Source organism: Spinacia oleracea, chromosome 5 (genome assembly GCF_020520425.1).
Source record: "Spinacia oleracea cultivar Varoflay chromosome 5, BTI_SOV_V1, whole genome shotgun sequence".
Taxonomy (NCBI): domain Eukaryota; kingdom Viridiplantae; phylum Streptophyta; class Magnoliopsida; order Caryophyllales; family Amaranthaceae; genus Spinacia; species Spinacia oleracea.
Window position 1 is genome coordinate 40,106,860 of NC_079491.1, and position 26,382 is coordinate 40,133,241.

A 26,382-nucleotide genomic window follows, 5' to 3' on the forward strand; every position below is an offset into this window, starting at 1 on the left:
GAAGCGCGTCGTACGAATTAGCATCGGATGAGCTTGCTAGACGAAGGCCCAGCACGAAGCCAGACCCACGTCCAGCAAGGGAAACGCGCGCCACAACACGCCAGCCCAAGGCTGCGCCAGGCCCACCGCAAGGCAGGCCCAGCGCGCGCCCAAGGCTGCGGCAGTCGTGGGCTGCGATGCTCGGGCTGTGCGCGCGCGCGCATGGCGCCCCTCGTGGGCTGTTGTGCGTGCGTGGGTGTTTGTGTTCACATACGAAACCTAAAACGTACAGGATTCGTTTAATGATTAAATTCCTAATTCTATTTGATAAATTAATTAAATAAGAGTTTCATTAGGATTCTAATTTTAATTAATTCGTATCCTAATAGGATTCCGATTCTCTTTCCATACCCCTATAAATATGTGGCCTGGGTTCACAATTTATAACAAGTTTTTCAAGTATTCAAAGTGAGTTTTTGAGAGAAAAATTCAGTCACATACCTTGCCTAAAAGTGCCGAAATTATTAGTACGTTAAGGGCGATTCTAGTTGGTCAATCTTAAGGCGGATCCGGACGTGCTGTGGACTATCTACGGAGGGACGACACTTGGAGTCCTAAAGACTTGTTCTTGTTCGGTTCGGGCGCAGCTAGGGAAGGCACGCAACAAAGAGTATGCATCTAAACTATGCTATATGATTATGTGTAAATAATATGTATTCCTGGCTAAATGGTTTTTCCGCATGATTTATGAATTGTCATATGTATCATGACCTAACAATGGTATCACGAGCCTCTTATTATTTTCATAATCTAAATTGCATGAACATGGTTAAATATTACAAATTTGCAAGAATTAAAAGGGGTGATTAATTTTCGTAATTGTTAATTAATTGCAAATTGCGTTTATTTAATTATACGTACGCAGTTTTTCGGCAGTTTCTTCGTTACTCATCCAAATCGAGTGATTTTTGTGTCAATTCCGCATGTAAAAGGCATTCTAAAATTTTGACAAAATTAGTATTTTTCTGCCGAACCCAGAATTCTCAAATTCGAAGCCTAACTATGCCTTTTCGAAGGTTTTAATTTTTCGAATGCAAAATTTCGTAAATTTAAGATGTTAAATTAAATATTTGCGATTCTTGTTGATAAATCTTGAATTTTTGATTGACCTACTGTATATGTTTAAAAAGTTTGAATGCCTAGCCTTGTTAATTATGCAATCTAATTTGTAATTATGATTAATTTGTTGAAAATTAGAATAATTTAGAATTAATTTGATTTTCATAATTAATTATAATTTAATTAGATACCTATGATTAAAAACCACCATAAAAATTGTAAATTTATGATAAATTTTAAATTTTTATGACCTAGACTTGAATCCATGTTAATCGGAAATCAATTGAATAATAAATTTTCGATTTTTCGCCCTAAAATTATGAAATTAATATTAATTTATTAATTTGTCATTAATTTTAAATATAAATTTTTTAAATTTTATGCGATTCGTTCATATAACTTGCACGCACAAAGCAATGGACGCTATGTGTTACCCTTAAGGGGTGTTGTATAGTGCGGGCATGCGACGACGAGCAAGGGAGCTCGTCGCCCATGCGGCACGAATGCAATGAGCAAGGGCATGGTGCACGAGCACAAGGCAGCAGCCCTGCCTTGTGTCGTGGGCTACGAGCAATGGACGAATGGGCATGGGCGAAGGCAAGGCACGGCAGTCGCGTGTGGGCAGCAAGCGAGCTGCGCCACAACGCGCACTGCCTCGCGCAAGCGCGCGCAGCCTCGCGCGCAGCGAGCGCAAGCTCGCGTGCCACGAGTGCTGCGCCCAGCGTCGATGCCTCGCGCAGCGAGCGCTGGCTCGCACAAGCGAGCGCTGGCGAGCGCGCAGCGAGCATTGGCTCGCATCAAGCGACCGCTGGCGAGCGCGCACAGCGAGCGCTGGCGAGCGCGCACACGCGAGCGATGGCTCGCGTGCATCGAGCGCTGGCGCGCGCGCAGCGAGCACCAACTCGCGCGATTGCTTGCGAAGGGTAGAAGCAGCAGCTATGCGACGCAGCGCATGGGCTGCGCGCACATGGCCAGCGATGGCTGTGTGCGTGTGGCCCATGGGCGTGCGATGCGTAGGGTGTTTGCGTTGCGATTAGATTGTTTTGAATGTTTAATTTGAAATTTTCAGTTTACGTAATTTTAATTAATTTTAAAATTAATAATTTAAATTATTTTCTTGGATTTTAATTTTGAATATTGTAATTATAATAAATTTTATTTATTCTAATTATTTTACTAAAATTAAAATCATGAATTAATTTAAATACGACTGAAATTAAATTAAACTTTTTTGGATTCAATTATAAATTTATATGAGCTTTAAATTTTAATTAAATTTGTATGTTTCCGGTTAGACTAGAAATACATTTTTATGTTTAAAATTAGTAAAGCATATGAATTTATTGGTTTGAGTGGGAGCCCTTTTAGTCATAAACTCTTGATTAGGTCTACAAATCCTTAAGGTTAAAACAACTTGATTAGAATTAATAAGGACTGAATAATTGGTAGATTATTGGTGCCCTTGATTAATTGATGCAAATGTTTACGTGATGCATAATGTGTTTTACTAACCAGCTATGTGGGCCATTCATGATAATGAATGGGTGAATGGTATATATTGTATATGTACTGTTTTGCAGGTTATGAAGTGACTAGTATGGCCCAAATAGGATAGAAAATATGGTCTGCGTACCATTAATTTGAATGTAATTGGTCTAAAGTACCAAAGTCGTTTTTCAATTCAAACATGGTCTGCGTACCATCAAATAGTTGTAATTAGTTTTAATTATAGCTTATCCTATTTGAAGAAAATGGTGCCTCCCACGGAGATTTTCAAGACGGACTTTGAAGTTAAAGCTTCAAGATGAAGTCGGGCCATACTAGATCACATCTATCTTATGCATGTTTTAAGTTATTTATTGCTTTTAAATATGTCTTAAAATGCATGAGATCAAAAGCTTGATTTTGTTGCATGATTAAGGATTTTAGTTCACTTAAAATCTAACCAACATAGTAAGAGCCTTAAGTTCCAAACTTAAAAATTGAGTTATAAGGTGCCATGCCAAAATATACACTTGCTTGGATATCCTTTACATCAATCTAGTAATAGTTTTCGCTCAGCGAGGTGTTACTGATTGGTCCTAAAGGGGCAAGGTACACAAATAATTGTGAGTACATGTTAGTTTTGGTGAAACTCAACGATATAAGTAAGGAGTCCTTTTATGTCGTGGCAAAATCGATAGGTTTACCTAATAAGTTCTTAGACGTACCTATCAACCAAGAATAGTTTCTAGACTATTAGCAAAAGGCTTTTGCTTACCTAAGATGTTTTAGGATTAAGTCGACAAACTGTGCTTAGTTCTTCAATGATTTTAGGATCTTGGAATCATTTTATTCACACCTGCCGGAACACATAACTTGAATAAAATGCTTAATAAACATTGAATTATGCATGTATGCTAGAATTTAAGTTTATTAAGAGAAACTGTGAATGGTTATTTATTTGTTTATTCTTTTCAATTGTAGTTTTTAATATGGCAAACAACAATTCATTCAACATTCGATCAATTCTCGAAAAGGAGAAGTTGAACGGGAAAAACTTCCTTGACTGGCAAAGGAACTTGCAAATAGTTCTTATGCAGGAAGAAAAGGAGTATGTCCTAGAAGAGGCGATGCCCGAAGCCGCAGGCGACGGGGTCACTCAGGCAGCCCTCAATCGTTGGATTGATGCCAACAAGGATGTGAAATGTCTAATTCTCGCCACCATGAGTGCGGATCTGCAGAAAACGTTCATCAACTCAGATGCTTTCACAATCATCAGTGAGTTGAAGAACATGTTCCAGGATCTGGCTCGAGTCGAAAGATTCGAGACTCATAGGCAAATTCTTGAGACCAAGCTTAAGAAAGGCGAGCCCGTAAGTCCACATGTTCTCAAAATGATTGGACTCATTGAGAATATGAGTCGGCTGGATCAGCAATTTTCTCAGGAAATGGCTATAGACACCATCCTCCATTCTCTTCATAGCGGGTATGATCAGTTCAAACTGAACTACAGTATGAATAGTCTGGACAAAACGCTCACTGAGCTTCACGGTATGCTGAAGACCGCTGAAAAGACGCTCAAAAGTGATAAGCAGGATGTGCTTATGGTGCGTGGGGGCAAGTTCAAGAAATCTGGAAAGAAGAGGAATGCTAAGAAAGGTGGCAACAAGGCCAGCCCAACTAAGCAAACTGGCGCCAAATCTGTAAAGAGGAAGGTCAGTCAACCCACTTCTGAATCCGAATGCTTCTACTGCAAGAAGAAGGGGCATTGGAAGAGAGATTGCTTGAAGCTAAAGGAAGATCGGAAGAACGGAACAGTCGTTCCATCTTCAGGTATTTTCGTTATAGACTGTATACTTGCTAATTCAACTTCTTGGGTATTAGATACAGGTTGTGGCTCACACTTATGTTCCAATCCACAGGGACTAAGAAGAAGTAGAAAGTTAAGCAAGGGTGAAGTCGACCTACGAGTGGGAAATGGAGCACGGATTGCTGCATTAGCTGTAGGAACTTACTATTTGTCGTTGCCCTCCGGGCTAGTTTTGGAACTGGAAGAATGTTTCCATGTTCCAAGTCTTACTAAAAACATCATTTCAGTTTCTTGCTTAGATGCTAAGGGATTTTCCTTTTTAATAAAAGACAATAGTTGTTCGTTTTATTTTAAAGAGATGTTTTATGGATCTGCTAGATTAGTCAATGGACTTTATTTATTAGATCACGACAAACAAGTATATAACATAAATACCAAAAAGGCCAAAAAGGATGATTCAGATCTCACCTATCTGTGGCATTGTCGATTAGGCCATATAAACTTGAAACGCTTAGAAAGACTTCAAAAGGAAGGAATTCTAGAACCATTTGACTTAGAGGATTATGGTAAATGCGAATCATGTTTACTTGGCAAAATGACAAAGCAACCTTTCTCCAAAGTTGGAGAAAGAGCAAATGAACTATTGGGTTTAATCCATACAGATGTATGTGGACCAATGAGTACAAATGCTAGAGGTGGTTTCAGCTACTTTATCACTTTCACTGATGACTTCAGTAGATATGGTTATGTCTACCTAATGAAGCATAAGTCTGAATCCTTTGACAAATTCAAGGAATTTCAGAGTGAAGTAGAGAATCAATTAGGAAAGAAGATTAAGGCACTGCGGTCTGATAGAGGCGGTGAATATCTGAGCTATGAATTTGATGACCATCTGAAAGAATGTGGAATTCTATCAGAATTGACTCCTCCTGGAACACCACAATGGAACGGTGTGTCAGAACGGAGGAACAGAACCTTGCTAGACATGGTCAGGTCAATGATGGGTCAGGCCAAACTTCCATTAGAATTTTGGGGACATGCACTAAATACAGCTGCACTCACTATAAATAGAGCTCCGTCTAAAGCTGTCGAAAAGACTCCATATGAATTATGGTTTGGAAAGCCTCCAAATGTGTCTTTTCTTAAGATTTGGGGATGTGAAGTATACGTAAAACGATTAATTTCAGACAAACTTCATCCAAAATCTGACAAATGTATCCTTGTGGGCTATCCAAAGGAAACAAAGGGGTATTACTTCTACAATACATCTGAGAACAAGGTGTTTGTTGCTCGAGATGGTGTCTTTTTGGAGAGAGATCACATTTCCAAAATGACAAGTGGGAGAAAAGTAGACCTCGAAGAAATTCGAGTCGAACAACAAACTCTAGAGAATGCTCAAGATGACATTCAGGATGAAACTCAGAGATCTTTAGAAGAATCTGGTGAGAATCATGGTCAAACTAGAAATGTTACCCCGCGTAGATCGCAAAGATATAGATCTCAACCGGAAAGGTACTTAGGTATTTTGATGAACGAGAGTTATGACGTTCTATTACTTGAAAGTGATGAACCTGCGACTTACAAACAAGCTATGACGAGCCCTAGCTCCAATCAATGGCAAGAAGCCATGCAATCTGAATTAGACTCCATGTCTGAAAACCAAGTATGGGATTTGGTCGATTTGCCAGATGGCTACCAAGCCATTGGAAGCAAATGGGTTTTCAAACTGAAAAAGGACAAGGATGGGAAACTTGAAGTTTTCAAAGCTAGATTGGTTGCAAAAGGTTACAGGCAAGTCCACGGTGTGGATTACGATGAAACCTTTTCACCAGTTGCAATGCTAAAGTCTATTCGGATAATGTTAGCAATCGCTGCATATTATGATTACGAAATATGGCAGATGGATGTCAAAACTGCTTTCTTAAACGGCGTTTTAACAGAAACTGTGTTTATGACACAGCCTGAAGGTTTTCAGGATCCAAAGAATGCTAAAAAGGTATGCAAGCTAAAGAAGTCAATCTACGGATTGAAGCGAGCATCCAGGAGCTGGAATATACGTTTTGATGAAGCAGTCAGTGACTTTGGTTTCATCAAGAACGCAGACGAATCTTGTGTATACAAGAAGGTCAGTGGGAGCAAAATTTCTTTCCTAGTATTATATGTCGACGACATATTACTTATCGGAAATGACATTCCTATGTTGAACTCTGTCAAGATTTGGCTTGGGAAATGTTTTTCGATGAAAGATCTAGGAGAAGCACAGTACATATTGGGCATCAAGATTTACAGAGATAGATCTAAAAGGATGATTGGACTTAGTCAAAGCACTTATATCAATAAGGTGCTTGATAGGTTCAAGATGGCGGACTCCAAGCGAGGCTACCTACCCATGTCTCATGGAATGACTCTAAGCAAGACTCAGTGCCCAAAAACACTTGATGAGCGTAGACGAATGAATGGGATTCCATATGCATCATTGATTGGTTCAATAATGTATGCTATGATATGTACACGCCCGGATGTTGCGTATGCACTCAGTGCTACGAGCAGATACCAGTCAGACCCAGGGGAGGCGCATTGGACTGCTGCCAAGAATATTCTGAAGTACCTGAAAAGGCACAAAGATGACTTCCTGGTCTATGGTGGAGATGATGAATTAATTGTTAAAGGCTATACGGACGCAAGTTTCCAAACCGACAAAGATGATTTCAGATCACAGTCTGGGTTTGTCTTCTGCCTCAACGGAGGAGCAGTAAGCTGGAAAAGTGCTAAGCAAAGCACCATTGCGGATTCTACAACTGAAGCGGAGTACATTGCTGCACATGAAGCAGCAAAAGAAGCTATATGGCTAAGGAAGTTCATAGGTGAACTTGGTGTAGTCCCCTCCATTAAAGGACCAATAGCCCTGTATTGTGATAATAACGGAGCTATTGCACAGGCAAAGGAGCCTAGACACCACCAGAGAGTCAAGCATGTACTTCGTAGATTTCACCTTCTACGACAGTTCGTTGAAAGAAAAGAAGTCGAGATAAGCAAAATTGGAACTGATGACAACATATCAGATCCATTGACTAAACCTCTGCCGCAAGCGAAGCACAACTCGCACATTGCAGCTATGGGAATCAAGCATATTGGAGAATGGCTTTGATGTCTCTGTTTAATGTTTTAAAGTTTTAGAGTTTAAATCTTTTTAAAACATTATTGGTTAATCATTCACAATAAATGAAAAGAATTCATTTTTTCCATTTAATTTGTGGTTTATTAAATGATGAGTCCCTTCAATTTGACGATATATTCAAGATAGACTGTCAGGACCAGTCCTGTGACTAAGAAATGTCTATCAAGTGAACTTGAATGTCAAAGGTTGAAAATGGTCCCTAGTCGGAGTTTTCTATAAAATTGGACGCATAGAAAACGTTAGACGATTAGAATGCAAGATGACTAGTAGTTCTGTTTCTTGAACTATGTGGACATGGTGAAGGAAATAATGCCCTTGGTCCAAGTATGCATTCTATGATAAGTCTAATAAATGCGGTTCAGTATTAATTAACAAGTTAATAATTCAGTGAGATCAAGTGAGCTGAATGCCTAGCTAGAGGCCGCTTCAGTTCAAGTGGAATTAATGATATTAATCCACAGCTTACTCTTGACTGAACCCGTAGGGTCACACAAATAGTACGTAAACGGATCAAGTATTTAATGGCATTAAATACTCCATCTATGGATATTCGGAATCGACGGATCTTGGTTTCAGTGGGAGCTGAGATCGTCACAGGCAAGAAATGAATACTCCGGAAACGATGATATTGCCGGAAACGGAAATATGGATCGTATCGGAAATATAAATATTATCCAAGTCGTAGATGTTGCCGGAAACGGAAGCATGGTACGTATCGGAAAATATTATCAGAAATGGAAATATTGCCAGAATCGGAAATATTGCCGGAAACGGAAATATTGTCAGAATCGGAAATATTATCGGAATCGGAAAATAATTCCGGAAACGGAAATATTAAATATTTGTTCGAAACGGAAATTAATTCCGGAATCGGAAATGTTAAATATTGTTCGTATCGGAAATGAATTCCGGAATCGGAAATTTAATCGGAAGCGTATCGTACGAATAAGCATCGGACGAGGCCTGCCGGACGAGGGCCCAGCACGAAGCCAGGCCATCGCCCAGCAAGCCAAGCGCGCCACACCAACAGCCAAGGCCACGCCAGGCCCATCGCAAGGCCAGGCCCAGCAGGCCGTGGCAGCGCGCGCAGGTGCTTGCGTGGGCTTGTAGCTCGCGTAGGCCTCGCTGTGTGGGCTGCTGCTCGCACGCACGCGCATGGGCGGCCCATCGTGGCTGCCGTGTGTGTGTGCGTAAGTGTTTGTGTTCATGCACGATTCCTAAAACGTGCAGAGTTCGGTTAATGATTAAATTCCTAATTCTATTTGATAAATTAATTAATTAGAGTTCCTGTAGGATTCTAAGTTTAATTAATTCGTATCCTAATAGGATTCCAATTCTCTTTCCATACCCCTATAAATATGTGGCCTGGGTTCACAATTTATAACGAGTTTTAAAAGTATTCAAAGTGAGTTTTTGAGAGAAAAATTCAGTCACACATCTTGCTCAAAAGTGCCGAAAATTCTAGTACCTTAAGGGCGATTCTAGTTGGTCAATCTTAAGGCGGATCCGGACGTGCTGTGGACTATCTACGGAGGGACGACACTTGGAGTCCTAAAGACTTGTTCTTGTTCGGTTCGGGCGCAGCTAGGGAGGGCACGCAAAAAAGAGTATGCATCTAAATTATGCTATATGATTATGTGTAAATAATATGTATTCCTGGGTTAATGGTTGTTTCCGCATGATTTATGTAATATCATATGTATCATAACCTAACACATGGCAATGTCATAATCGTTTGCATAGATACTTACTTTGTGAAGACTAGTATCGGACAAGACCTATGAAACTTTACTGTAAGAGATGAAAATCTGTCATAAGTAAATTTCATTAAAATTATTAGACACTAAATCCTCAATACCTGAGTGATTTGAGATTACTTGTTTGAGAACTGGTTGCTTTGACGTTGACCAACCGTCGCACCGTAAAAGGAGGCTATAAAGGCAACGCTCAGGTAATCACCTATCAAACGAAGTCTAATCTCAAGATCGCAAGATTGGGATTGTCCTCCCATAAATCGGGATGAGATGCTTAAAAGTTGTACAAGGCCACTCGGAGAGCTAGAAACTGTGAAATGCATGGCCGTGCTCGGATGAATCATAGGCTATGATTATCTGTTTATTTGATCAGTTGAACTCTGAAACCGAGGAACACCTCTGGACACAATAATGATGACAACTCTTACCTTATGTTCAAGAGCAAGCATCGAGCGACAAAGGAATTAGGAAATGCACACTTGTCCCTAAGGACAAGTGGGAGACTGAAGGAAATAATGCCCTTGGTCCAAGTATGCATTCAATGATAATTCTAATAAATGCGGTTCAGTATTAATTAACAAGTTAATAATTCAGTGAGATCAAGTGAGCTGAATGCCTAGCTAGAGGCCGCTTCAGTTCAAGTGGAATTAATGATATTAATCCACAGCTTACTCTTGACTGAACCCGTAGGGTCACACAAATAGTACGTAAACGGATCAAGTATTTAATGGCATTAAATATTCCATCTATGGATATTCGGAATCGACGGATCTTGGTTTCAGTGGGAGCTGAGATCGTCACAGGCAAGAAATGAATACTCCGGAAACGATGATATTGCCGGAAACGGAAATATGGATCGTATCGGAAATATAAATATTATCCAAGTCGTAGATGTTGCCGGAAACGGAAACATGGTACATATCGGGAAATATTATTGGAAATAGAAATATTGCCGGAATCGGAAATATTGCCGGAAACGGAAATATTGTCTGAATCGGAAATATTATCGGAATCGGAAAATAATTCCGGAAACGGAAATATTAAATATTTGTTCGAAACGGAAATTAATTCCGGAATCGGAAATGTTAAATATTGTTCGTATCGGAAATGAATTCCGGAATCGGAAAATTAATCGGAAGCGCGTCGTACGAATTAGCATCGGACGAGCTTGCTAGACGAAGGCCCAGCACGAAGCCAGGCCCACGTCCAGCAAGGGAAACGCGCGCCACAACACGCCAGCCCAAGGCTGCGCCAGGCCCACCGCAAGGCAGGCCCAGCGCGCGCCCAAGGCTGCGGCAGTCGTGGGCTGCGATGCTCGGGCTGTGCGCGCGCGCGCATGGCGCCCCTCGTGGGCTGCTGTGCGTGCGTGGGTGTTTGTGTTCACATACGAAACCTAAAACGTACAGGATTCGTTTAATGATTAAATTCCTAATTCTATTTGATAAATTAATTAAATAAGAGTTTCATTAGGATTCTAATTTTAATTAATTCGTATCCTAATAGGATTCCGATTCTCTTTCCATACCCCTATAAATATGTGGCCTGGGTTCACAATTTATAACAAGTTTTTCAAGTATTCAAAGTGAGTTTTTGAGAGAAAAATTCAGTCACATACCTTGCCTAAAAGTGCCGAAATTATTAGTACCTTAAGGGCGATTCTAGTTGGTCAATCTTAAGGCGGATCCGGACGTGCTGTGGACTATCTACGGAGGGACGACACTTGGAGTCCTAAAGACTTGTTCTTGTTCGGTTCGGGCGCAGCTAGGGAAGGCACGCAACAAAGAGTATGCATCTAAACTATGCTATATGATTATGTGTAAATAATATGTATTCCTGGCTAAATGGTTTTTCCGCATGATTTATGAATTGTCATATGTATCATAACCTAACAAAAACTGACCAGGACAGTCAACCTGAGTCAACTAATGCGAAACTGCAGGCCAGAAACCCAACCCCAGTAGTCAACTAGGATTGGCAAGCTTTGCATTAGCACCCTCATCCCCCTTCAGCAACAACATACACACAACACCACTGACACCTTAAAAGCAACTATGCAGAATAGTTCAGCTAATCACCTGTCAACGCAGGACAAGTCTGCATCACTAGTCCAACCGACTTCTTGACTTCAAAAAAGCAGCCACCAGACAAGCAGTTCAGGAACATCTATTCTCTTGACCATATCTAAAATTATTCAAAACATTTTACTTTTTAACCAGTTCTGTTTACTTTTATGAATTCTTTATCTACTTTTAATTTGAACAAAAAAAAAACTATATAAAGCTATGGTCAAAAGTAAACACAACATGGAGTAAAAGTAAACACAATATCAAGTAAAAGTAAAGACATTATCAGGAAAAGTAAACACAGTAACGAGTAAAAGTAAATTAACACAATATCATCAAAAGTAAACACAACATCTTAACGAAATTTGATAACCTAGAAATTCAATTGAACTTAATTGGAAACATTTACCTTCAATTTTGAGCCCGATGATTGCAGATTCAAGTTAATTGAAATACTGCTGCAGAAGAAATTAGAAGTAATTAATCAAATGAAACAATTAGTATTCAAAATTTTCGCACGATGAACTTCAAAATCGAAGTTTAAAATCATTGTAGAACATTAGGAATTTTGATATCACGAATAATTAAACTGTGATTGCAAATTTAGATTGACAAATCATACCTAATCTTGGGACGAATTTATGGAATGTGAAGAACGAAGGATTTCGAAGATAAATCGCGCCAATTTTCAAGTAGGAAGTGAGAGAAACTGTGAGATAGTTTGGGAAGTAGAGAGAGAAATTGTATTTTGAGTGAAAATATCAGATTTTTTGAGATTAAATCACATCCGTCCATTCCATTAAATCCTACGATTGCTAAAGGTTCTCATTATAGGAGATGTTCTCATCTTAAGAGAGGTTCTCACGAGAACCTGGTAATATATATATATACTAGGTTAGGTCCCGTGCAACGCACGGTTATTACTAAAATTTTATTATTTTAAAATAAAAGACTTGTGGTATTAGGAAAACGTGAAAGTAAAACGTGTATATGCAAAAATATGAATTCATATATAGTGTATAAAATAAATGTCCAAATAAGCTAAATATGCATGTTAGTATAATACGGAGTACTAAGGATTATATAGTTGTATACTTACCACTTATTATTATTTTAATTAATATCCGTACTCACCGTGCATTATTATTAGACTGACATTAGAAATAAATTCTTCAATATTATATAAATTAATTAAAAAGTTATAACAATACATAAATAAAATCAAATTGTAAAGGAGAAATAATATTGATTCATCTTTCCTCCAATAATATATGTACATTTATGGTTGTGAGAAATAATTCCCCTGACTGTCATTGATTGTGTATTGTAAGTATATATACAAAATTTTTGTTGTACAATAGCGTGAATGCGTGATATGAGGCTATTACTTAGGAATCTAATTATTACATAATATTTACAAAATAACTGCATATTCTATCAATGGTAATTCAATTATATTTTTATTTCATTTTTTCTCTTAGTTTCCTAAAAAAAATTGCAAAGTAAAATATTTTAAAAAAAAGTTAAAAAAATATATATTTTGGCGGGAAAAATTAGCACCAGGAAATGACACGTGTCATTCCTGGTGTCTCTTTTAGTATATATATATATATATATATATATATATATATATATAGGGGAGTTTTTTCAAGAGATTTCGGAGTGCCACATAAGATTGTCTAGTCACAAAATCATTATTATTATTTATTTAAAATTACTATAAGATAAAAATGAATTTGATTATAACTATTGTGTTTATCCTAAAAAAATATTAAAACTTTAATCAACAAAAGATAAATATTTTCATCAAAAAAAAAACAAAAGATAAATATATTAGGTAGTCGGCTAACTGCAGTACTTTCATTCTTTGATAAATCAATAGAATATATATAAACAATGAAACAAAATACCAATGCATGCAACGTACTGCTCGATCTACGTACCATAGCTAATTTTATTCAAGTTTTAATATTTGTTATATAAGATAAGAGCATAATTTCAAGTCTCTTTAGTTTTTTGTTTGTGCTCTTCCTATTTACTGTATACTCTGTACTATATATTACAGATTCACAGTAATGCAAAAAAATTAATCTGTTAATTATGAGCATTGGTTTATTCCATAGTCATGTTTTATAAGTTAGAAACTTGTACTTTGCTATTATTTTATCATTGTTTTTTCAGTGGCTCATCCAATGATGGTACCGGAATGCACATATTACAATCATAATAAATGCATTTTTTAGTTATCATTATGTTAAATATAATGATTTAGAAATTACTAAATATGTTTAAGAAAAAGAAAAACTGTGTTCTTGAAAAGATAAGATTAAAGTGAGTTTTTAAAAGATAAAATTTGAGTAATACGTTTAAGATAAATATATGTTAATAGAACTTCATATCCAATGTGAACATGATGCATCAACTCCAATAAAAGAAAACTGAAAGAATAAAAGTTTTATTTACAAAATTAGATGGTTATAATCTGGTGATTGATGGAGAAAGATGGTAAAAAATTAAATAAAACAACAAAACTTAAGTTAACCCCGCGTGTAGACACCTACTTTTGTCCCCATTCCCGAAAGGGAAAGGTTCGATGATGAAAGCATAAATCTCCATTTGACAACGCATCTCCTATAAAATAAACGAATCTCAATTCCCCTTTTCATTTCACCCGAAACCTGATATTTATAGAAACTTGCTATTTATAGAAACCTGCTAAAAATAGTAACTGTCGTAAAAGGTAGCTTCTAAAAGTGGCAAATCATAAAGGATAGAAACCTATCAGAATTAGGTGTTGCATTCCAACATAAATCCTAAATGAGATAGAAAACTGCGAGAATCCTATTCCTAATATGATTCGGAAATAAGAGTTACGTATTAATTAAAATCCTAACGAGCCTAGAGTTCGTAACGGGCCCAGACGCATCCCGTCGCAAGGTTAATACGCACTAAAAGACTGGATTAAGTCTCAAACTCTACGGATTTCAGGAATCCGAATCTGACTAAGAAAACAGCCCAGACCCTATTTTCAACGCCTGGCTCTGGGCGCCGAAATCTTCGGCACCCAGGCCTGGGCGCTGAAAATACCTGGTACGTGTTTTTTCCTAATTCTTCGTGGATTAGAACTCTGCAATTCTATCTTTCCACGAACTCTTCCCTATAAATACAGCCCCAAATTCGACGTGAAAAGACAACAACACACAATTATATTCTGAGTATTGACTCCAACCCTTAGCCTAAGCCTCGCGCTGCGAAATTGTTCACGCGTTCTGTCGCAATCGATCCATAAATCGAACAGAACGTATCCTGTCCCATAATTGAGATTCGTTAAATAAAAAGGAGAAATAGCAAAGTCAAAGTGGTTAGTTTTCTGAGAACCGTGACGCACCTCTCAAGGGTGCGTCGTAATGTGCCCCTTCTCGATGATTTAATTGCTTTCCTCGCCCATTTTATGAACTGTTAAACTAACTAAATCTGATTGTTCTATCACGCCTAACAAATATAATATTTTTGGGAAATTGGATTATCATGCTAGGTCCCTTAATGCAATCTAAATCAGATAATCACGATCGATCTAGTATTATATGTTGCATATTGCTAAAATCAACTCAGATTAGTTTAATAGTTAACGCATGTCCCTTCAATTATTTATGCTGAGCTAGTAAGGATATCCTGCCTCTGGAGTTATCGACGAGCGAAGTACTCCTCTCGGTAGTTACAGTCCCCCGAACCTTCAATCTCTACCTTGCGGGTGTATGTTGAGAGATCCCCACATCAGGGATCACAAGGGAACCTACGGCCGTCGTGGTCAAACATAATTGCACTCCATTTATGTCACGATAACCGGGTTTTGTCAGTTTTTCTCATTGTCGTTAAAAACTGAATGGCGACTCCTATATTACTAGTCAATTGGGTGTAAACTCACAGGAAATCCAATTACACTTGATTGAATAAAAAGAATCGTCACACCCACGAGGGACGAGGTCACGCGTTAGCCTCGCGCTTTTTCGACCCCCTCACACCGCGCATTACACGGGTTTAAATCTAGTATATAAAATATAACAGTTGATATGTATACGAGTTTTATTTTAACTTAATACTTTAATACTCCCTCCGTATTTATTTAAGAGATACACTTGGCCGGACACGAGTATTAAAAAGAAGAATTGAATGAAATAAAATAATAAATCAAGTGGGGTTGGATAGATATTTTAATAATTAAACAAGTGGGGACCATGTCATTTTGGTGGGTGGGAGGTGAGATGGGTTAATAAAATTATTTGTTTAATAGGATGGTGGATCATAGGGTAAATTAGATGTGGGGTTGATAAGTTACTAAAAATGGCAAGTGTATCTCTTAAATAAATACGGCCGGAAAAGACAAGTGTATTCCTTAAATAAATACAGAGGGAGTAGAATCCATACATGACACGGGTTAAGTATATTTTGAGAAATTTACCATCTTTTATCATTTAATCCGGAAGTCGCTCTAGAACGAGGAAACTCAAATATAAACAAAATTAAATTTCACTAAAAATTAATAAAATAAAAATAGAGCTTCCTCATTCCATCTTCAGTATCGATCCCTTTGCCCTTGTCTCGAATTGTCTCCTCTCCGCCCCTCTTCTCTCTCCTCTTCTTCTCACTTTCACTTCCATTTCTCTCTCCAATTCACCCTTCTGCTTCTGTAATTGATCTCGGATTACAAGCCTGAAACTTGATTTCGTCGTTCGATATTAGGATTAGGGTTAGGGTTTCTTTCTTACTGTAACAACAGCTTCTGTTCTTTATCGTGTTTTTTGAATTTTCTGAATAGATTGGAGTTAGATTTAATTGTAATGTTGTTATTGAATTTTCCAATTGTTGATAGAGATTCGGTATTGTACTTTTGGTAATGAAGAGGATTAATTGTATGTAGTTTTTAAGGTTAGGGTTTTGATATACTTAAATTTGTTTTGTTATTGTTTTTGTATCGTGCTGTAAATGGAGATGGAGAGTTCTCGTAGACCACCGTTTGATAGATCGAATTTGATTTCGAAAAAGCCGCGATTAACAGAAGATTCAACCCTCGGCGGCCGGCAATTCCAACAACCGCCGCTGCAAAGATCGGCAATTGGTCTGGGTTCGGGTTCGACTCGGTTTAGAGCGAATGAGAGGGATAGAGAATCTGACGATTCAGTTCGCGGCTCTTTACAGCAGTTTCAGCAGCATCAGGAGCTGGTTAATCAGTACAAGACCGCATTAGCTGAGTTAACCTTCAATTCGAAGCCTATTATTACGAATTTGACAATTATCGCCGGGGAGAATTTGCAGGCTGCCAAGGCCATTGCGGCCACCATTTGTGCTAACATTATTGAGGTGAATTTGAAATTCGGCTTAATATCAATGGTTTAGTTGCTTTAGTTTACTTTGTATTTGTAACAGTGTTCAATTGCAGCATCGGTAGATAGGTTAAAGTTGTACAGCGCGGGCAATCACGATGAGCCATTCATGTTCTTTATCCGTTCTTGCTGATTTAATAAAATTCAATCATTGTAAAAGAAAAGATCAGATTAATGAATTGGAAGTGTTTCTAGATCAATATGAAGGCCTTTTACTTAAGCACAATGTAGTTACAAGTTGCTGATTTTAGATTCTGAATTCTTCTATGCACCTGTTGTAATTTTAGTAAAAACAGGGTTTCAGAGACTGTCCTCTATGCGCGAGCTCTGAATGTTAGAACATTGGCATTGTGAGTGTGAATCTAACAAACAGATAATAAAGATGTTAATCATAGGTTGAATCCATGAGGAGCCAGTCTCTTCTGTGTTGTCCGATTGGTGGAATCTATCACTCAAAAATTATTTCCCTGGTGAACTTCATTTTGTTCTTGGATAAAATAGGCAACAATCAAGTGTCTGTCTTCCGCTCTTAAGTAACAGGCTGAACTCAAAAACTTCTGCTGCTTAACTTGTTGCGTACATCATGAAATGGGATCAACATGATTTCCAAGCAGTTTAAGTACTTTGTTGTTCCCCTTATAGCCGAGAGACTGAAAGTAGTCAACTCCCTGGATGCTATCTAGGATGTATATATTACTCTTCTTGTTTGACAGGACATCAAAGGTTCTACACTGATGACGATTGGCAATATATCTGTTTTCCTTGAAAACTGCAATATATATTTTCAGGACTTGTTGTCAGAAATATGTGAAACCCGTGGTTGTAATTTTTGTAGCAGCTGTATCACAGAAAAAAGATTTAAGTGTAAAATAGTTTGTCACCATTGTGACAGCATTTATCTGAAAGATTAAGTGCAATGCTGGATCTATTTGTGATTGGTGTATGTTCAGAGACTTATTTCATCTTGCCGGCACTGGCAATACTGAGTGAATGTCTGAATGAATTGTTAGAGAGAAGTGTTCACTGTCACATTGCTTCCCTTGAAACTGTGGTGTCTGCATTTTGAATTTCCGAATTATTGGAGTGTTTTATTGGGCATCCTAATTGTGTAGAATGTAAGTTATGTTTTTTTCATGATGATCCGTTATAGGAGTGGATATCAAGGTTGCTTTAAGGAGTTTTAGCTTGATATCAAGGATGTTTAGATGAGTTGCATATTTCCTTGGAAGGACCAGTGTGTGTTAAGTTATTAAAATGCATGTATAAGATGGTGAATCTACATCAGTAGTAGATAGAAAAGGAGTGCTGTAGTTTCATTCTGTTAGATGCACTTATTATGTATGTGTGTTAGAGGTATGGGAATATTGTAGTGCCTAGGAGATGTTGAACTGTAAAACTGATGCGCTATCATTGCTGAAGAAGGTTCTTTGAAGTGCTAATATATGTGTTTTCGGATTGTAAAGGCACATTTTCCCACTGAGTGACGGGGTTGAGGTGCTTCAGGCATTTGTGAGCATTTATGTGCCTAGTGGATTTGTAATTGTAAAGTGGTTTTCATGTGCTTGCTCCCTCTTAAGATGACTTTTCGTCAGATTTTTTATTGTCATCTTATTACATTTTTGTTTGGGTTTTCATCTTCATTAGATTTGGTTTTAATAAAACAATGATATTTTATCTGCAGGTTCCTGCTGAACAGAAGCTTCCCTCACTTTATCTACTGGATAGTATTGTGAAGAATATTGGTCGAGATTACATAAAGTATTTTGCAACAAAATTACCTGAGGTTAGAATACGAATATATGTATTATTTTCTGTCGGTTAGTGGTTGCTTTCTGACGGTTATTGCTTCAAGCTCATGACCTTGTGTGGTACATCACCCCCCTCCCCCGGCTTGTTATAGGAAATTCTGGATGAGATGAGTTGCTGGTTGTTTCTTTCTCTTTGCATCTGGAAAAAATGTGTGAAGATGGAAATTGTGACCTTTTAATGATTTGGTACGTGGTGATGTGTTGTATCTTTGTCTGTAAGCTCACTTTGGAGATTCTAGCAAGTGTTTATATTCTGCAGTTTCAGAGGATATATAGCCCCCCCACCCCTCCCTCGGTCTAAGAAAAAGATTGTTTCTGGAAGTGATAAGCATGCTCTCTGTTCCTGAGAAGGTATTTTAGAATTTCTGATCTCCATTTAGGCAATCAGCTGCCTTTCTCTAAGTGCAGTATCACCAGCTAAATTGCCATCCACCTAAAGGAAATTTAAAAAATATACTGTCCCTTGTATTGTGTTTTTTTTCCTTACTATTCCAGTATTTCCCTGTCACCATTTTATAAGTTTTTCATTTCTCCCCCTGGATTATCTAGGTATTTTGCAAGGCATACAGGCACGTGGATCCTTCAGTACATTCTGGTATGCGACATCTTTTTGGGACATGGAAAGGAGTTTTTCCTCCTCAGGCGCTGCAGATTATTGAGAAAGAACTAGGATTCCTGACAGCTGTCAATGGCGCGTCGTCTGGAACTACCACATCAAAGTCTGAGCGTCAACCACAGAGTATTCATGTGAATCCGAAGTATTTGGAAGCTAGACATCGTTTTCAGCAGTCTAGTAAGGTAAGATCTGTTGCTGGTTCTTGATAGCCTTTACATTTTCAGATCGTGGTATGTGCATTATGCTGAAGGAGAGTGTTTTTCTTGGTTTGAGTTCAATGAGTTCAATGTGGTCAATTATGGTGTTAATATCATGATGGTTTTGTTTGGCTGATGTGTTCGTTAAATCTAGAATTCAACAAAAAGAGGTTCGTCTCTATATTAACTCATGAAAATTATTGGCAGTAGGTATATCCGTATTTGCATGATCATCATTTTGGAAGTTACATGATGTGGTAGATGAGCTACAAAATACGGAGTACTACTTTTGGTCTACAAAGAAGATTATGTGATCATATTGTGCGATTGTGTCTAAAATCTTATTTCAAGGAATCATATCTGGAGTATATTGAATAGCATACTTAGTTACCTTAATTGTGGGGTGTACATGTTTGCATGGGATTATACATGTGCATTAAATTGCTTAAATGGTAGAAGCTATTACTATTCCACTGTTTGTAATAACTGGAAGATTTGTGACTCTTGTGAAAAAATGGTGGTAAAGAGAAAAGGGTGGGGAGACCAGGATTTTGCTTTTCATTTAAAATTGGTTAATGCGCTTAACTTTGAGTTATCAATGATTAAACCAATTCCGAACCCTATGTTGTTGTATCCATAATTCCATACAAGGTACCATATTTGGATGTCGCTATCAAGACCTCATTCCAGATATACTAATTTGCAATTGTTTTTGTCGACTGCTTATAGTCAGTTGGATTTGTTTTTTTCCTTCCTATCAGCATCGTTATTGATTTCGGTTTCATTCATGACATAAATATACAGTTCTGGGCATTAATCACAAATTAAATTTTAAACTTCATTACGGTTTAAGTAAGCACCGAGTGAATAGGTAAAAGCTGCATGTTATGATCATCTTTGGTGAGTAGATGGCCAGTGAGTAGCTGTAGCCTGTGGTTGCATGACCTGCATCTTTTAGTCTGCCGTACCATTTTTGTAGCTGTTTCCCAAGCTCTTGATGAAGAGCTTCGTTTGTGTAATTTGCTTCCAAGCTTTGGCATATTCAGAAACCTTTTTTGTTTTTTTTTTAAAGATAGTGGATATGATTTCGAAGGTATAACATTTTGTGCTGATTTGTTATCTACTTTTCAACTTATGTAGATGAAAGGAACAGATATTGGTCTCTCGGATGTTGGATCTTCTGAAGATGCAGAGAGACCAGAGAGAACTACTGGTGCAGGAACTGAAAGGCCGTGGATGGATCCTACAATAAAAATGCATGTATGTTTACTGCTCATTTTCTTATTTTGTTATACATCCAAATTTAACTACTATTTATTCTTCAATTGTTTACCTATTAATTTTCTCTTCTTTTCGAATTCGTTGCGGGTTTTATTTTAGAATATGCGTCCTCAACGAGAACCACTGAGAGAATCCGGTCTTCCAAAGCAGGGAGGTGCAGTATATGGAGATTATGAAAATGCATCTGGGATTTCAAGACCTTTGAGCACATCAGGTGGTAAACCTAGTGAGAAGCTTAATGGACAGAGATGGCTTGGTGCTGGCAGAGAGGGGGAGGAATCAATATCTGGCGAAAAGAATGGATTTGATATTAAGCGGATTCCAAAGTATACAGCTGTCAGACCAGCAAGTAGTAGTATTCCCTCGGTACAGAAACAGCCAAGATTTGCTGCTGAGATATCTGAGAGCTGGAAAAACTCTGAAGAAGAGGAGTTCATGTGGGATGATATGGGCACAAAGGCAATGGATCCTGGTGCTACGCCCGTCCTAAAAAAAGAAATTTGGTCTGAGGATCTTGAGAAAGTGGTAAGATATCCAAAGATCAATTAACAGTGTCTATAATACTGTTTGTCCTTGCAGAATGAGGTTTATGTTTGACTACAAAATTGACTGGTGGCCAGATGGAACATGTGATGTTACAATTCTTCAAATTTTCTTTGACGAGTAAACATATCTTTTGTTCATGTGGCATTTCAAGTTCTTAAGCAGTTGAGCTTTTTGTTATGTTTAGACTGCATGAGTGTGATGAAAACTGTTGGTTGCAATGATTCTGTATTCTTCCCGCTTGTTGTTCTGGTCTGTTAAAGAGCCTTGAGTTCTTTGCCAAATTTATCTTTCAATTACAGAGTACAAAGTATTACTTACGAAACTCTATTTGTGGTTAGCCATTTTATTTCGTAGATCTTTGGTGCATGATGTTAACTGTAAATCTGCATCACTGTGTTGTATCTTTCCGTTTCAATGACTTTGCCCATATTGTACGAATATTTCACATGGAATCACCCATCCTTTCTATCATCTCATATTGTAGAGAGTGCCTTTAGTTTAACAAAGACATTTCATTCACCTTTTCATCTACCTGCCAATTATAAAAGCTTTCTTTGCAGAACTTTTCTGTTTGTCTTGGTTGTTTCTTATTTCAAATATTATCGTGCTAGACTGTATGCACTGATCCAGTTAACTCACCGTGGATCACAATCTACAGGAAATGAGTAGGCACCTTCCTAAATGGAAAAGTCAGACTGAAGTGAGGTCCAACTTTGAGAGAGAACATTCTGCAGACAGTCTTTCCTCTGAACAGAAAGATCAACTGCCTCTTGGACACCCAAGGTCTTCCCACTGGAAGATGCAGGAACTTCACCAGGCTGATAGTTCAAGTCCTTTGTTACAGCAAATGGGCCCTCACTCCGTGATTGGTCCATCTTCAGTTGCAGTCTCTAGTTTTGGTGTGCCGACTACTGCTGTTTCAGCATCCGCAGGATCTATAGGGCGTCTATCTCTTGGACATTCTGTGATAAGCCAGCGTCCCCCTTCTCCTTTATTGTCTAAAAGGGATCCTCGTCAAAGTCTTGTTGAGAAAGATCATATGAGATCTTATTCCTTGGTTCGGACTGATCCTAGAGCAGCATCATTGTCAGGGCAGTTAAATGCCAGGGTTCGTGATAAAACTTCTCAGGACTCTGTTCCTAGTCGACTTCAGAATCTAAGTGTGCAAAAGTTGGAAGCACAGGCTCTGCAGAAAACACCTTCTCCTACACCTTTTCAACAAAGGCCTGTTCCACCTGCTGAGAAGCTGTCCAACTCAAAGACTGAGCTTTCTGATATTGTCCAGAAAGCTCAGCAGCTGCTTGGTTCTTCCATGATGAAGAAAGGTGCCTCGCCAGATACTTTGAATCCCATTGCTGGTGATATGCAAGGGCAGTCTAATGTGAGTAGTTTATTGGCTGCTGTGATGAAAAGTGGGTTACTTTCTGGTAGCTCTGCTTCTGAACATATTGGGCTTCGACCTCCTCCTACTACTCCTCTCGCTTCTCAATCAACTTTAGTTAGTTCCAAGGATGCTACAGCATCATCAGGTCCTCGTGATTCAACAGGTACTATCCCTCGAAGTAAAGTAGAAAAGACTCCTCTGGTGTCACCAATCTCTCCATCTGCTATAATGAGCAGTACATTGGCACAAACATCGAATGTGGCAGCTGCTAAGTCAAACCCGCTTTCAATTTTGAGCACACTGATATCAAAGGGGTTGATATCTGCACCACAAACTGAAGCAGCTGCTGCCGTTTCTGTGAAATCTGAGGCCCAGCTTCAAGCGCAAAGCCCTATTACTGCCACTGTAACTGCAGGTACAGCTCCACCAGTTTCGAAAGTTTCTGCAGCTATACCTGAATCATCTACTGAAAATATTTCTGCATTTGAACTTGACGAAAAGAAACCTGACACAGTTCAAAGCATGAAAGAAGTTAAGGATCCCATAGGATATGAATTCAGGCCACGTGTGCTCCGGGATTTGCATCCTGCTGTAATCGACAGACTCTCTGAAAATCTACCACACAGGTGCATCGCATGTGGTCTTCGATTTAAACTGCAAGAAAGACTTGCCAGACATTCAGAGTGGCACGCCTTTAAAAATTCAATACCAAACTGCTTGAATAAGCCATCAAGGAGATGGTATTCAAAGCCCGCTGACTGGGTTGCCGGGAAGGCTGGATTTCCGTTTGGTTATCATTCCACCTGTCTCATAGAGGGGTTCAGCAGGATGAGAGAAGAGAATGAGAAAATGGTTCCTGCAGATGAAAGTCAATGTGTATGTCTTTTATGTGGCGAACTGTTTGAAGATTTCTACAGTCAAGAGAGGGATGAATGGATGTTTAAAGGAGCAGTTTACTTGTCTACCACATCTGGAAGCACTGAGGAAGGAGGATCTTGCAGTGAGAGCGATTCGCAAAAATTGATTGTACATGCCAACTGTATGTCAGGTGATACAACTCGTGATTTGGGATCTATCAGGGGAATTAAAGTGGTAAGTCTTGATGTTGAACATGAATTTGGCAAACATCTATTTGTTAATAATTGATTTCTAATTTTGTAAACTAAATAGGTTAAGTTTCTTAACGTTCTTCCCTGAAAAGGCTTTGTTCATCTCTTTCTAAGTTGATTGTTAGATAATTTTGATATTTGATGTCTTGGTTGATCTTGTTTCCCTGCTACATCTTTTGTTGGCTGCTTAAATTGTCATGATGGTATCGAGCAGATATGGTTTAACTGCAAGCATTTATTTGTTTATTCGTTTTCAAGTAGCATTTCTTTAACTTATCATCAATTGGGTGTACTTGTGTTTATTGTACAGTTGAAATCTGCTTTCTTCTGATTGGATTTTTAAAAAATACTTATGCAGCAGGAAAAGGGGACGTAGGTTGCTGAGGCAATCAACCCTCTAGTAAACCGGTGCTTCTCGGCTGTGAGGAAGAGGGTGGCTGTGATATTTCAGGAAGCTGGTGCCAACAGTGCAGGTATAGCTTTGCACACTGTATCTTCTTCTTTCCCCCTTATTGCAGAGAGTGCAATGTGATGGCTATTGGGCTGTGAGAGATTCTACTGCACAAATCTATTTCGGTTTGATAGTTACGAGATATCCATGGAAGTAAATATATGGAACAGATGGGTGTGTATGAGTGTATCTCATCCATTTGGATCGAACTTTTCCCCTTGGATATTTTGGCACTGTTGAAATGGTATTGCTACCTTCAGCACTCAGTGTCCATTATGTCCAGTAATATCAAAACTATTAGAACTTTAGAAGACAGCCCATTTCAACCTGTCACCACAGTTCATATCTGATGCATTGTTTTGGTCTTAGATGAGCTAAATTTTTCCTGCTTCCTCCCTTCTCTCAGGTTTGTTTTGTGAACTTTAGAACTTTGGAGAGTTTTTTGTTTTTTGTGTTTGTTGGGGGTTGGAATGCTGTGGTCGGACCGTCCGACGAGTACATGGAGCTATGGAATTGGAGGCATAATGTATTATTTCTGAGCCCAAGAGGCTCTCATTAGAATAATGTAGTAATTTGCAGAACTATGTAACATTCACAGGAGCCCCAGTCCGAGAAAAGGACAAAACAAAAGAGAAAATAGCTCCAACTACAGAAAGGAGGTTTTATTGATGCATGTTGGATTAATGATGCTTGTACTGGTTATTTTTTTTAGTTTGAACAATATTACTTGTGTTCACTGAAGGTGAGATATACTCAGCTGCAGATAACAAAAAACCATTTTGACACCTAACACCTAACACCTAACACCTAACACTGATTTGATAAGATTATTCTTAAATTTATTTTTGAGACCTGTTTTTATTTTATTTTTCAAAATAATTATATCAAGGGAATGTTTGGTTTGATGTAAACTGTTCTTAGGAAAAGTAATTCATGATCTCATTTACAATCATTTTGTTTTGTTAGGTTTGTATAGGGTGGAAAGCAGTTTTCCTAATGGTAGAAAAATGCAAAGTTTCATCATCTAAAAATAATCCTTGTGTTTTGATCAATTCTAAATGGTCCTGTTTTAAGGATTGGATCTTTACTGCCATAATATATACCTTGCGAAAAACAGACTATTTCAACTTAAATATATAATTTATGAGCCATCATATGAGCTCTGGTCTTCAACTTAATGATAATGTGTTAAATCTCACTTTCAATAGGGTCTAGCTTGAACCGGCATGAAAAAACCCCAGCAGGCTTGGAACGAAAAAAGCCCGGTCCGGCACGGGCACGAAAAAAGCATGGCCTGGCACGAGCATGACATCGTGGGCCATGGGCCGTGTTTAGCCGATTTTTTGGGAAAAAGCACGACAAGGCACGGCACGAAAAATCACGCAATATTTAGTAAAATTAGGTTTAGGCATGATGGTCGACCCGACACGAAAGCCGTGGGCCTAGGCCGTATTTTGAAATTTTCAGCCCGCCTCGACCCGACATGAAGTCGAGTGGGCTTGGGACGATCCGGGCCGTCCCACAACCATCTATACTTCCAATTAGAACAAATTTCTCTTCGAATTGGAGTCCCAACTACATTGTGCTCTCACGGGAATAGGGATGGCAATGTATCGGATTCGGACTGGGTGAGGCTTCACCCTCATCTATCCGTTTATCAATCTACTTCACCCGCATCTATCCTTCACCCGCTTAACCATCATCTGCATCGACCCACCCACCCGTTATCCGCGGATGAAACGAGTAGGTCGGGTGAATAACGGATGAATATTTTACTATAAAAAAGTACATCAACTTTAACATATAGTCATTTTCATTAATAAAATAATAATTTGCATAAAAAATAACAAGAAATGCTTTGAAAAATAAAATTTGCAACAAGAATTAAAAATATTTTCTTGATTATAGAATATTTTTATTAAAATTTGGGTGAAAAATATATCTAAGCGGAAGGATAGATGATAAATGGATGGAGCGAGGGTCACCCGCATGTCATCCGTTTAGTTCGGGAATTTATGCATTTAATAATTGCGGTGGATCGGATAAATGGATATTCATTTAACTTTGCCATCCCTACCAGGAATAAGGTCAATATTGAAGGAAATGTTTCCTTCACCCAATGTGCATTAGTCTAATACCAAAGTTTTAGATTAATTACAAACAATTAATTCAATGAGATCAAGTGATCGGAACAGCTGGCTGGAGCAATGCTTCCGATCAGTGA

At 38.4% G+C, this 26,382-nt stretch overlaps 1 protein-coding gene across 2 annotated transcripts; it reads left to right on the plus strand.

The window, feature by feature from the left end:
- Nucleotides 1–15,917: 15,917 nt before the first annotated feature.
- LOC110774912 (polyadenylation and cleavage factor homolog 4) lies at nucleotides 15,918–24,842 on the plus strand. Of its 2 annotated transcripts, none has more exons than XM_021979514.2 (7): nucleotides 15,918–16,743; nucleotides 18,448–18,549; nucleotides 19,124–19,372; nucleotides 20,528–20,647; nucleotides 20,768–21,193; nucleotides 21,873–23,690; nucleotides 24,069–24,842. In XM_021979514.2, exons 1-7 carry the CDS (start codon nucleotides 16,369–16,371, stop codon nucleotides 24,081–24,083), a joined length of 3,105 nt encoding a protein of 1,034 aa, XP_021835206.1. In that variant the 5' UTR covers nucleotides 15,918–16,368; the 3' UTR covers nucleotides 24,084–24,842. The 2 variants fall into 2 exon arrangements, with proteins under 2 accessions (XP_021835206.1, XP_021835205.1); XM_021979513.2 differs by having other exon boundaries at nucleotides 15,919–16,743; nucleotides 24,066–24,842.
- Nucleotides 24,843–26,382: the final 1,540 nt, after the last annotated feature.

Coding starts and splice junctions, on each gene's coding strand:
- LOC110774912 (XM_021979513.2), top strand. CDS start 16,369: ATGGAGATGGAGAGTTCTCGTAGACCACCGTTTGATAGATCGAATTTG. Junction 18,550..19,123: donor TTGCAACAAAATTACCTGAG/GTTAGAATACGA, acceptor TGGATTATCTAG/GTATTTTGCAAGGCATACAG. Junction 21,194..21,872: donor CTGAGGATCTTGAGAAAGTG/GTAAGATATCCA, acceptor CACAATCTACAG/GAAATGAGTAGGCACCTTCC.